The sequence below is a fragment of the Oncorhynchus gorbuscha genome, linkage group LG12 (genome assembly GCF_021184085.1).
Source record: "Oncorhynchus gorbuscha isolate QuinsamMale2020 ecotype Even-year linkage group LG12, OgorEven_v1.0, whole genome shotgun sequence".
In the NCBI taxonomy this organism is placed as follows: Eukaryota; Metazoa; Chordata; class Actinopteri; order Salmoniformes; family Salmonidae; genus Oncorhynchus; species Oncorhynchus gorbuscha.
Window position 1 is genome coordinate 85,465,249 of NC_060184.1, and position 13,434 is coordinate 85,478,682.

General features: G+C 46.1%; 1 protein-coding gene across 1 annotated transcript; it reads left to right on the plus strand.

The window, feature by feature from the left end:
- The first annotated feature begins 520 nt into the window (after window positions 1–520).
- On the plus strand, window positions 521–12,211 carry bdh1 (3-hydroxybutyrate dehydrogenase, type 1). Its single transcript, XM_046290911.1, has 5 exons — window positions 521–1,134; window positions 1,842–1,952; window positions 2,505–2,646; window positions 7,600–7,752; window positions 10,963–12,211. The coding sequence occupies exons 1-5, from the start codon at window positions 922–924 to the stop codon at window positions 11,427–11,429; spliced, it is 1,086 nt and encodes a 361-aa protein (XP_046146867.1). The 5' UTR covers window positions 521–921; the 3' UTR covers window positions 11,430–12,211.
- The last annotated feature ends 1,223 nt before the right edge of the window (window positions 12,212–13,434 follow it).

The window sequence follows — 13,434 nt, forward strand, 5'->3', positions numbered from 1 at the left end:
ATTGTGGCTTTTGATGAAAAACACTACCGTTCAAAGGTTTGGGGTCACTTAGAAATGTCCTTGTTTTTGAAAGAAAATCACTTTTTTTGTCCATTAAAATAACCTCAAATTGATCAGGGGGCGGCAGGTTAGCCTAGTGGTTAGAGTGTTGGACTAGTAACCGAAAGGTTGCAAAATCGAATCCCTGAGACGACAAGGTACAAATCTGTAGTTCTGCTCCTGAACAAGGCAGTTAACCCACCTAGGCAATCATCGTAAATAAGACTTGCCTAGTAAAATCAGGAATATGTTGTAGCTGATTGTTTTGTGGAATATGTACAGAGGCCCATTCTCAGTAACCATCTCTCCTGTGTTCAAATGGCACGTTGTGTTAGCTAATCCAAGTTTATCATTTTAAACGGCTAATTGATCATTAGAAAACCCTTTTACAATTATGTTAGCACAGCTGAAAACTGTTCTGATTAAAGAAGCAATAAAACTGGCCTTCTTTAGACTAGTTGAGTATCTGGAGCATCAGCATTTCTGTTTTTTGATTACAGGCTCAAAATGGCCAGAAACGAAGACTTTCTTCTGAAACTATTCTTGGAATGTAAATCACAGAACATATACGTAGTGGCAGCTGCAGAGAAGTAGCTGGACATACAAGATTTGACTTCAGAAGAGTTACACGGTGTGTTGAGTGGTGGTTTTCTGCCCTGGTGTTGCAGGAGTAGATATGGTCAAAGTAGTGGAATGGGGAAGTGAGTTTTTAATTAGTGTAGTTAGTTGAAATGGTGTTTATTTTATATTTTTCCCATTTTGTATCACAGTATAATGGCTTTATATTATAGTCCAGTTGGTGGCGGTAATGCAACACATTGGATGCCAACCGCCGTTAAACCCCGAAGAAGAAGTTAACAGCACAGAAGTTTTAATAACGAAATGGCTTCGCTTCCTTTCGTTCGAGGGGCTCTACTCGTGTCGTTTTCGGTTCTTTTGACTGTAGTTCTGGGGTTCGGACTCCCAGCGTTGCTGAATGCTGTCGCTAAATGCTGTGGTTTTCCTGAGACCAGTGTGTCAGAGTGCATAGTCGGGGTGTATTTCATTTTTGTACTCTATGTCGCGACACCACGGATACCCAGAGGAACGATAGAGGTACAGAAGCCTAAAATATCTCACCTGTACTGTATGCCACTGCAAATCTAATGCCTTTTATATTTTATTGCACACTGTATCTACGCTATACTGATTTAAAGTTGAACAAAGCAGATAAGATATCAAATCATATCATAATAAGATATACAAGTATCCCACAATAGTTAAATTAAAATGGGTCAATTCCAAGCAGTGCAGTTTCTCAGCTTGCCTTTCCATCTATTCAAACCCTTTACAATGACACTTTGTGTTGGGTAATATTAGTTTGTCCATGGTGCAGGTACAGGGAAAGGCAGTATGGGTAATATTAGTTTGTCCATGTTGCAGGTACAGGGAAAGGCAGTATGGGTAATATTAGTTTGTCCATGGTGCAGGTACAGGGAAAGGCAGTATGGGTAATATATTAGTTTGTCCATGTTGCAGGTACAGGGAAAGGCAGTATGGGTAATATTAGTTTGTCCATGTTGCAGGTACAGGGAAAGGCAGTATGGGTAATATTAGTTTGTCCATGTTGCAGGTACAGGGAAAGGCAGTATGGGTAATATTAGTTTGTCCATGTTGCAGGTACAGGGAAAGGCAGTATGGGTAATATATTAGTTTGTCCATGTTGCAGGTACAGGGAAAGGCAGTATGGGTAATATTAGTTTGTCCATGTTGCAGGTACAGGGAAAGGCAGTATGGGTAATATTAGTTTGTCCATGTTGCAGGTACAGGGAAAGGCCGTATTCATCACAGGCTGTGACAGTGGTTTTGGTCATGCCACGGCTAAGCACCTCCACAAACTGGGCTTCACTGTCTTCGCTGGGTGTCTGTTCAAGGTAATGTTTATATCCAGGTAAACTGTTTGTTCAAGGTAATGTTTATATCCAGGTAAACTGTCTGTTCAAGGTAATGCTATTAGTTTATATCCAGGTAAACTGTCTGTCCAAGGTAATTCTATTAGTTTATATCCAGGTAAACTGTCTGTCCAAGGTAATGTTTATATCCAGGTAAACTGTCTGTTCAAGGTAATGTTTATATCCAGGTAAACTGTCTGTCCAAGGTAATGTTATTAGTTTATATCCAGGTAAACTGTCTGTCCAAGGTAATGCTATTAGTTTATATCCAGGTAAACTGTCTGTCCAAGGTAATGCTATTAGTTTATATCCAGGTAAACTGTCTGTCCAAGGTAATGTTATTAGTTTATGTCCAGGTAAACTGTCAAGGTAATGCAGAAGATTCTAAGGAAATGGAAAGTAGGATTTCTGTCTGTGAAATAACAGGCTGGCGCAGTAGACTGAGTTTGTGCTGATTGTTGAAATATTCAGAGAGCCATTGACTATCGTCAGACAGTGTTTGGGTTCTTCTGATTTGATGCCTTTCCTTTCCAGGATAAGGGTGGGGAGGGGTCCAAGGAGCTGGAGGAGATGCAGTCAGATCGGATGAAGGTGGTTCAGCTGGATGTCTGCAGTGAGGAGCAGGTGAACAGAGCTGTGGACTATGTCAACACACACCTGGCCGACTCACAGAGAGGTACAGAACACTCTGCCAGACATCATACCATATACGGCAACATGAACGGCATCATGCAGAACTCTTTGTACATTATCTAGAATAAATATGCTGATTTTTGATCTGAATTATTGGGTATAGTGAATGATTATCTGCATGACAGTGAAAGCAGATGCAGTGCATTCAGAAAGTAGTCATACCCCATTACATATTCAATATTTTGTTACAGCCTGAATTGAAAATAAAAAATCTCACCCATCTACACACGATACCCCATAATGACAAAGTGGAAACATGTTTTAAGACATTTTTGCAGATTGAAAATAAAGAAATATCTAATTTATTTTGGTCCCCTTCCTTTACTTAAGCTCTATTAAGTTAGTTGGTGAGTGACGGTAAACAGCAATCTTCAAGTCTTTCTACAGATTTTTCAATGGGATTCATGTCTGGGCCACTAAAGGACTTTCACATTCTTGTTCTAAAGCCATTCCAGAGTTGCTTTGGCTGTATGATTGGGGTCATTGTCCTGTTGGAACGTAAACCTTCGCCTCAGTCTAAGGTCATTTGCACTCTGAAGCAGGTTCTCATCAAGGTTGGCTCCATTCATTGTTCCCTCTATCCTTACCAGTCCCTTCCTCTGAAAAGCATCACCAGAGCGTTATGCTGCCACCACCATGCTTCATGGTACAGATGGCGTTAGACTGGTGAGCTGGGCCTGGTTTTCAGACATAGTGTTTTCTATTCAGGCCAATGTTACATTTTCTTTGTCTCAAACCACAATCTTTTGCCTTATGCCCTGTCTTTCACATGCATGTGGGCTGTCATGTGCCTTTCTTCTCAGGAGTAGCTTCTGTCCCATAAAGTTCAGATTGGTGAAGTGCTGTAGAGACTGTTGTCCTTCTGGCAGGTTCTCCCATCTCAACCGAAGAACTTAGTGGTCATTGGGTTCTTGGTCCCCTCCTTGACCAATGTCCTTCTTGCCTGGTTGCTCAGTTTGGTCAGACGGCCAGCTCTAGGCTGAGTCTGGGTAGTTCCATATTATTTCCAATGATGGAGACCACTGTGCTCTTGGAAACTTTCAACCCTAGAAATGGTTTTACACCCCAGATATAAGCTTCATCACCCATCATCCTGTCTCAGAGATCTACGGACACTTCCTTGAACTTCATGGTATAGTTCCTGCGCTGACATGCACTGTCAACTGTCGGACCTTATATAGACAGGTGTGGGTTTTTTTTCTCCAAAATCACAAAATCCAGTCTATTGAATTTACCTCCGGTGGACTCCAAGTTGTAGTAACATCTCAAGGATGAACAATGGAAACAGGTTTCACCTGGGCTCAATTTGGGGTGTCATGGCAAGGGGGTGTGAATACTTACAGTACCAGTCTAAAGTATGGACACACCTACTCATTCAAGGGTTTTTCTTTATTTTTACTATTTTCTACATTGTAGAATAATAGTGAAGACATCAACTACGGAATCATTCCCCTTCAGGAGACTGAAAAGATTTGGGTCCCCAGATCCTCAAAACGTTCTACAGCTGCATCATCGAGATCATCCTGACAGGCATCCTACATGTAAAAATGACCTCAACTACAATTACCCCGCACATTGATTCGGTACCAGTACCCCCTGCATATAGCCTCCACATTGACTCTGTACCAGTACCCCCTGTATATAGCCTCCACATTGACTCTGTACCGGTACCCCCTGTATATAGCCTCCACATTGACTCTGTACCATTACCCCTTTATATAGCCCTCTGTGTATATATAGCCTCCACATTGACTCTGTACCGGTACCCCCTGTATATAGCCTCCACATTGACTCTGTACCGGTACCCCCTGTATATAGCCTCCACATTGACTCTGTACCCTGTACCAGTACCCCTGTATATAGCCTCCACATTGACTCTGTACCCCCCCTGTATATAGCCTCCACATTGACTCTGTACCCCCCTGTATATAGCCTCCACCCCCTGTATATAGCCTCCACATTGACTCTGTACCCCACATTGACTCTGTACCCCCCTGTATATAGCCTCCACATTGACTCTGTACCGTACCTCCACATTGGTACCCCCTGTATATAGCCTCCACATTGACTCTGTACCGGTACCCCCTGTATATAGCCTCCACATTGACTCTGTATAGCCGACTCTGTACCCCCCTGTATATAGCCTCCACATTGACTCTGTACCGGACTACCCCCTGTATATAGCCTCCACATTGACTCTGTACCGGTACCCCCTGTGTATAGCCTCCACATTGACTCTGTACCGGTACCCCTTGTATATAGCCTCCACATTGACTCTGTACCGGTACCCCCTGTATATAGCCTCCACATTGACTCTGTACCCGTACCCCCTGTATATAGCCTCCACATTGACTCTGTACCGGTACCCCCTTTATATAGCCTCCACATTGACTCTGTACCGTAATACCCTGTATATAGCCTCCACATTGGCTCTGTACTGGTACCCCCTGTATATATATAGCCTCCACATTGACTCTGTACCGTAATACCCTGTATATAACCTCCACAGAGACTCTGTACCGTAATACCCTGTATATAGCCTCCACATTGACTCTGTACCGGTACCCCCTGTATATAGTCTCCACATTGACTCTGTACCGGTACCCCCTGCATATAGCCTCCACATTGACTCTGTACCAATACCCCCTGTATATAGCCTCCACATTGACTCTGTACCAGTACCCCCTGTATATAGCCTCCACATTGACTCTGTACCAGTACCCCCTGTATATAGCCTCCACATTGACTCTGTACCAGTACCCCTGTATATAGCCTCCACATTGACTCTACACCGGTACCCCCTGTATATAGCCTCCACATTGACTCTACACCGGTACCCCCTGTATATAGCCTCCACATTGACTCTGTACCGGTACCCCCTGTATATAGCCTCCACATTGACTCGGTACCGGTACCCCCTGTATATAGCCTCCACATTGACTCGGTACCGGTACCCCCTGTATATAGCCTCCACATTGACTCGGTACCGGTACCCCTGGTACCCCCTGTATATAGCCTCCACATTGACTCTGTACCGGTACCCCTGTATACCCCCTAGCCTCCACATTGACTCTGTACCGGTACCCCCTGTATATAGCCTCCACATTGACTCTGTACCGGTACCCCCTGTATATAGCCTCCACATTGACTCTGTACCGGTACCCCCTGTATATAGCCTCCACATTGACTCTGTACCGGTACCCCCTGTATATAGCCTCCACATTGATTCTGTACCGGTACCCCCTGTATATAGCCTCCACATTGACTCGGTACCGGTACACCTGTATATAGCCTCCACATTGACTCGGTACCGGTACACCTGTATATAGCCTCCACATTGACTCGGTACCGGTACCCTGTATATAGCCTCCACATTGACTCTGTACCGTAATACCCTGTATATAGCCTCCACATTGACTCTGTACCGGTACCCCCTGTATATAGCCTCCACATTGACTCTGTACCGTAATACCCTGTATATAGCCTCCACATTGACTCTGTACCGGTACCCCCTGTATATAGTCTCCACATTGACTCTGTACCGGTACCCCCAGTATATAGTCTCTGTTTTATTTTTTACTTTAGTTTGTTTGGTAAATATTTTCTTAAACTCTTCTTGAACTGCACTGTTGGTTAAGGGCTTGTCAGTAACCATGTCATGGTACACCTGTTGGTTAAGGGCTTGTCAGTAAGCATGTCATGGTACACCTGTTGGTTAAGGGCTTGTCAGTAAGCATGTCATGGTACACCTGTTGGTTAAGGGCTTGTCAGTAAGCATGTCATGGTACACCTGTTGGTTAAGGGCTTGTCAGTAAGCATGTCATGGTACACCTGTTGGTTAAGGGCTTGTCAGTAAGCATGTCATGGTACACCTGTTGGTTAAGGGCTTGTCAGTAAGCATGCAGCCCAAATAAATGCTTCACAGAGTTCAAGTAACAGACACATCTCAACATCAACTGTTCAGAGGAGACTGCGTGAATCAGACCTTCATGGCTGCAAAGAAACCACTGCTAAAGGACATCAATAAGGAGAGACTTTCTTGGGCCAAGAAACACGAGCAATGGACTTTAGACTGGTGGAAATCTGGTACTTGGTCTGATGAGTCCAAACGTGAGAGTTTTGGTTCCAACTGCCGTATCTTTGTGAGATGCAGAGTAGGTGAATGGATGAGCTACGCATGTGTGGTTCCCACCGTGAAGCATGGAGGAGGAGGTGTGATGCTGCTTTTCTGGTGACACGGACTGATTTATTGAGAATTCAAGGCCCACTTAACCAGCATGGCTGCAGCGATACACCATCCCATCTGGTTTGTGCTTAGTGGCACTATTAGTTTTTCAACAAAGGGCTAAGGACTATTTGACCAAGGAGAGTGATTGATTGCTGCATCAGATGACCTGGCCTCAACAATCAAATTACCTGGCCTCCACAATCGTCTGACCTCAACCCAATTGTTTGGGATGAGTTGGACCGCAGAGTGAAGGAAAAGTAGCCAACAAGTACTCAGCATATGTGGGAACTCCTTCAAGACTGTTGGAAAAGCATTCCTCATGAAGATGCTTGAGAGAATGCCAAGAGTGTGCAAAGCTGTCAAAGGGTGGCTACTATGAAGAATCTAAAATATATTTTGATTTGTTTAACTTTTTTTTGGTTACTACATGATTCCATAGTTTAATATCTTCACTATTATTCTACAATGAATGACATAGTCAAAATAAAGAAAAACCCTGGAATGAGTAGGTGTGTCCAAACTTTTGACTGGTACTGTATGTAAATTCAACTTTCTGTTTCATTTTCAGTAAATTTGCATACATTTCTGAACATGTTTTCACTTTGTCGTTATGGGGTATTGTGTGTAAATGCTGAATTCAGGCTCTATGTTAAATCAAGAAGAACATGTGTCAATGGAGACCATAACCTTCTCTATTCCCCTGATCAGGTCTGTGGGCGGTGCTGAACAACGCAGGCGTGTCTACGTTTGGAGAGGTGGAGTTTACGACCATGGAGACGTACCGACAGGTGTCAGAGGTCAACCTGTGGGGGGTTATCAGGGTCACCAAGGCCCTCCTGCCCCTCATCCGTAGGGCCAAAGGTCAGCCACACACAACTGCTTCAGACACAAGTACTAAATAACTACCGCCCTGTAGCAGTCACATCTGTAATCATGAAGTGCTTTGACAGGCTGGTCATGGCTCACATTAACTCCACCATCCCAGACATCCTAGACACACTCCAATTTTCATACCACCCCACCCGATCCGTAGATGAGACGATCTCTATACCCTTGTATCGTCTCTAACACACACATAACATGCACATTTATACTGACTCTACACACACACTCACATACAATCATCATATAGACTGCTGCTACTCTGTTTATCATATATGCTGATGCCTAGGCACCTTACCACTATACATTTGGAAAGTGTTAAGACCCCTTGACTTTTTCCTCATGTTACGTTACAGCCTTATTCTAAAATATATATATAAAAAAAAAAATCCATCCTCACACAAGATTATTGATTTACATTTACCCCATAATGACAAAGCAAAAACAGAAATTCCTTATTTACAAAAGTATTCAGACCCTTTGCTATGAATCAACATTGAGCTCCGGTGCATCCTGTTGCCATTGTTCATCCTTGAGATGTTTCTACAACTTGGAGTCCACCTGTGCTAAATTCAATTGATTGGACATGATTTGGACAGGCAAGCACCTGTCTATATAAGTACAGGGGGCTCTGTTTAGGCTGCGGTGGTGGTGGTGCGGGGGCTCTGTTTAGGTGGTGGTGGTGGTGCGGGGGCTCTGTTTAGGTGGTGGTGGTACAGGGGGCTCTGTTTAGGTGGTGGTGGTACAGGGGGCTCTGTTTAGGTGGTGGTGGTACAGGGGCTCTGTTTAGGTGGTGGTGGTACAGGGGGCTCTGTTTAGGTGGTGGTGGTACAGGGGGCTCTGTTTAGGTGGTGGTGGTGCGGGGGCTCTGTTTAGGCTGCGGTGGTACAGGGGCTCTGTTTAGGTGGTGGTGGTACAGGGGGCTCTGTTTAGGCTGCGGTGGTACAGGGGCTCTGTTTAGGTGGTGGTGGTACAGGGGCTCTGTTTAGGTGGTGGTGGTACAGGGGCTCTGTTTAGGTGGTGGTGGTGCGGGGGCTCTGTTTAGGCTGCGGTGGTACAGGGGCTCTGTTTAGGTGGTGGTGGTACAGGGGGCTCTGTTTAGGTGGTGGTGGTACAGGGGGCTCTGTTTAGGCTGCGGTGGTACAGGGGGCTCTGTTTAGGTGGTGGTGGTACAGGGGGCTCTGTTTAGGCTGCGGTGGTACAGGGGGCTCTGTTTAGGCTGCGGTGGTACAGGGGCTCTGTTTAGGTGGTGGTGGTACAGGGGCTCTGTTTAGGTGGTGGTGGTACAAGGGGCTCTGTTTAGGTGGTGGTGGTACAGGGGCTCTGTTTAGGCTGCGGTGGTACAGGGGGCTCTGTTTAGGTGGTGGTGGTACAGGGGCTCTGTTTAGGCTGCGGTGGTACAGGGGGCTCTGTTTAGGTGGTGGTGGTACAGGGGGCTCTGTTTAGGTGGTGGTGGTACAGGGGGCTCTGTTTAGGTGGTGGTGGTACAGGGGGCTCTGTTTAGGTGGTGGTGGTACAGGGGCTCTGTTTAGGTGGTGGTGGTACAGGGGGCTCTGTTTAGGTGGTGGTGGTGCGGGGGCTCTGTTTAGGCTGCGGTGGTACAGGGGCTCTGTTTAGGTGGTGGTGGTACAGGGGGCTCTGTTTAGGTGGTGGTGGTACAGGGGGCTCTGTTTAGGCTGCGGTGGTACAGGGGGCTCTGTTTAGGTGGTGGTGGTACAGGGGCTCTGTTTAGGTGGTGGTGGTACAGGGGGCTCTGTTTAGGTGGTGGTGGTACAGGGGCTCTGTTTAGGTGGTGGTGGTACAGGGGGCTCTGTTTAGGTGGTGGTGGTACAGGGGGCTCTGTTTAGGTGGTGGTGGTACAGGGGGCTCTGTTTAGGTGGTGGTGGTACAGGGGGCTCTGTTTAGGTGGTGGTGGTACAGGGGGCTCTGTTTAGGTGGTGGTGGTACAGGGGCTCTGTTTAGGTGGTGGTGGTACAGGGGGCTCTGTTTAGGCTGCGGTGGTACAGGGGGCTCTGTTTAGGTGGTGGTGGTACAGGGGCTCTGTTTAGGTGGTGGTGGTACAGGGGCTCTGTTTAGGTGGTGGTGGTACAAGGGGCTCTGTTTAGGCTGCGGTGGTACAGGACTGGCGCTGTTTAGGCTGCGGTGGTACAGGGGGCTCTGTTTAGAATGTTTTGGTACAGGGGCTCTGTTTAGGTGGTGGTGGTACAGGGGGCTCTGTTTAGGTGGTTGGTACAGGGGGCTCTGTTTAGGTGGTGGTGGTACAGGGGCTCTGTTTAGAAATGGTGGTGGTACAGGGGGACTCTGTTTAGGTGGTGGTGGTACAGGGGCACTCTGTTTAGGTGGTGGTGGTACAGGGGCTCTGTTTAGGTGGTGGTGGTACAGGGGGCTCTGTTTAGGTGGTGGTGGTACAGGGGCTCTGTTTAGGTGGTGGTGGTACAGGGGGCTCTGTTTAGGTTGGTGGTCCAGGGGCTCTGTTTAGGTGGTGGTGGTACAGGGGCTCTGTTTAGGTGGTGGTGGTACAGGGGCTCCGTTTAGGCTGCGGTGGTACGTGTTGTTCTGTTTAGGTATTGGTGGTACGGGGCTCCGTTTATGCAAAATGTTGTTTGTGTGGAATGTAATGTACTGCATTGAGCTGGTAGAAAATGATGACAAACTGACTGGCGCTTTGTTCAATCAGTCGCTGTTCTGTAAAGCTCCTGAAGAATGTTTTTCAAGAGGCTAGTTGGACTGTAGAGGCATGCCACTGGAGCTTTGACTAACAGGCTCAGAGCTTGTTCATACTGCTTTTGATCTAGAAATAAAAATGCCACTGACTCCTGTTGTCAATAGGCACCTCAGAGATTCATAGGAGAGTGATGCAATACTTTTCCGTGTTTCAACGCTCTTCGTTGTTTCAAAATCGAATGCTGTTTACTTTGTGCATTGATGAATCCACCTTTTAAATGTGTTTTAAATCAGTGTTGTTCAATAGGTATTGATCTACGTAATAACCTAATGCCACTGTGTTGTTCAATAGGTATTGATCTACGTAATAACCTAATGCCACTGTTGTTCAATAGGTATTGATCTACGTAATAACCTAATGCCACTGTGTTGTTCAATAGGTATTGATCTACGTAATCACCTAATGCCACTGTGTTGTTCAATAGGTATTGATCTACGTAATAACCTAATGCCACTGTGTTGCAGGTCGTGTGGTCAACCTGGCCAGTATGTATGGGCGGATGGGCAATGCCCTGCGTTCTCCATACTGCGTATCTAAATATGGCGTGGAAGCGTTCTCCGACTGTCTACGTTACGAGATGAAGGCCTGGGGGGTCAAGGTCTCCGTCATCGAGCCGGGGAACTTCATTGTGGCAACGGGCATCCTGACCCGGGACATTGTGGCGACCACGGCTGATAAACTGTGGCGCGAGGCGCCCCCTGGTGTCCAGGAGGACTATGGCCACGCCCACTTCGACAAGCACATGGCTCTGATGAGGTCATACTGTAGCAGCGGACAGAAAGATGTCCAGCCCGTCCTAGATGACATCACCGACGCCATCACTTCACGCCGCCCGTTCACGCGCTATAACCCCATGGAGCCTCACTGGTGGATCAGGATGCAGGTGATGACACACCTACCGGCCGCCATCTCTGACCGTCTCTACTTCTGAACTGGAGAATCTCCAATCGTCTCCATACGTACAGTGTATCCTATTGCATTAGGGTTCCGTTCCACTTTAGAGTCTAAAATTGGGGAATTCCCTATGGAAAATTACAAGCGATCGATTCTCAATATGTTAATCTAATTTGAATGAATTTCCTGACTTGACTGATTTTTAACAATTTCTAGTCTCCTTTTGATCATGAGATCAAGAGACCACTGCTGTAGCTAAGGATTCATTCACACTGGAAATCTCAGTGATTGAGCCATTTTGAACATTATGCACTATTGTCCTATCTACAATATATACGTTATTCACCCCCTTGGAAATGGGATCTTTTCTTCTTCTTAAGTAATAACTGAAGCTGTAATATTCAAGTGATGAAGCTGATGTTTGGAGGTTATATTGGCGCGAGTGTTAGGCTCGAGGTGAACACCAGCTCCCAGGGCATTATCACTTTTATACGGTTTATTAACATATTTTCAGAAACATTATTTTAATGAATTTACTCATACAGTTTCATCCTTCCGCGAGATATAGTCCCGACACAAATCTGGGGTTGCTACCCAAGCCGGCTGGTTGTTCATTCTATCGGTTCGGTTGCCAGAGACGCGACCCAGTCGTTGTCCTTTTGTTCTGTGTCTATGGACGCGACCCAGTCGTTGTCCTTGTTGTTCTGTATCTGGGGACGCGACCCAGTCGTTGTTCTGTATCTGGGGACGCGACCCAGTCGTTGTTCTGTATCTGGGGACGCGACCCAGTCCTTGTTGTTCTGTATCTGGGGACGCGACCCAGTCGTTGTTCTTGTCTGTTCTGTTCTGTATCTGGGGACGCGACCCAGTTGTCCTTGTTGTTCTGTATCTGGGGACGCGACCCAGTCGTTGTTCTGTCTGGGGACTTGTTGTTCTGTATCTGGGGACGCGACCCAGTCGTTGTCCTTGTTGTTCTGTATCTGGGGACGCGACCCAGTCGTTGTTCTGTATCTGGGGACGCGACCCAGTCGTTGTCCTTGTTGTTCTGTATCTGGGGACGCGACCCAGTCGTTGTCCTTGTTGTTTTGTATCTGGGGATGCGACCCAGTCGTTGTCCTTGTTGTTCTGTATCTAGGGACGCGACCCAGTCGTTGTCCTTTTGTTCTGTATCTAGGGACGCGACCCAGTCGTTGTCCTTGTTGTTCTGTATCTGGGGATGCGACCCAGTCGTTGTTCTGTATCTAGGGACGAGACCCAGTCGTTGTCCTTTTGTTCTGTGTCTAGGGACGAGACCCAGTCGTTGTCCTTGTTGTTCTGTATCTATGGACGAGACCCAGTCGTTCTTTCTAAATGTTCCATGATGGCTGGCAATGATCTTATCCCTTGCTTGCTATTTGTCTAACAGTCATGTCAAACAGTGTAGCCAGAATAACAGCACAGTAGCTGGGGTTTAAGCTGTTTTCTAGTGACTCTTTCGGGATACCTCCATTACAATGAGCTAATGATTTCTCCTGGAACGCTGGCTGGTTCTCTCTCTTCCCCCCCAACCTGAAGCTGGAATGACGAGCAGTTACTGTTGTTCTGTTGACATTTCATTTGATACATAAAAATGATGCTGAGTCATGATTTCGACTGGCTGAGAGAAGCTGCCTGTTTGTCCCGACATGTTCATTAACAGCTGGAGATACAATTTCAAAATTGTATTTTTAATTATTATTTTTTGCAAACGCAAGATTATTACAAATCTCCACTGTTGAAAACCAATTGTTAATCTAAAAGAAATGTGAGATAATGTCTACATGCTTTTTATAGTGGAGATCAAGTTTATAAGTTGCCTGGTTGGGCTGATGAGACAGTGGATTGCTTAGAGTAAATAGACATTTTAATGTCATAGATTTAGCCTGTGGTAACTTGTAGAATAGACAATGGCTGGAATGTGGTTTTAACCAACCAGGATTAGACCCACCCATATAAACCTTGATTGAGAATTATTCAACCCTCTGAGTCAATACATGTTAGAATCACATTTTGGCAGCGATTAC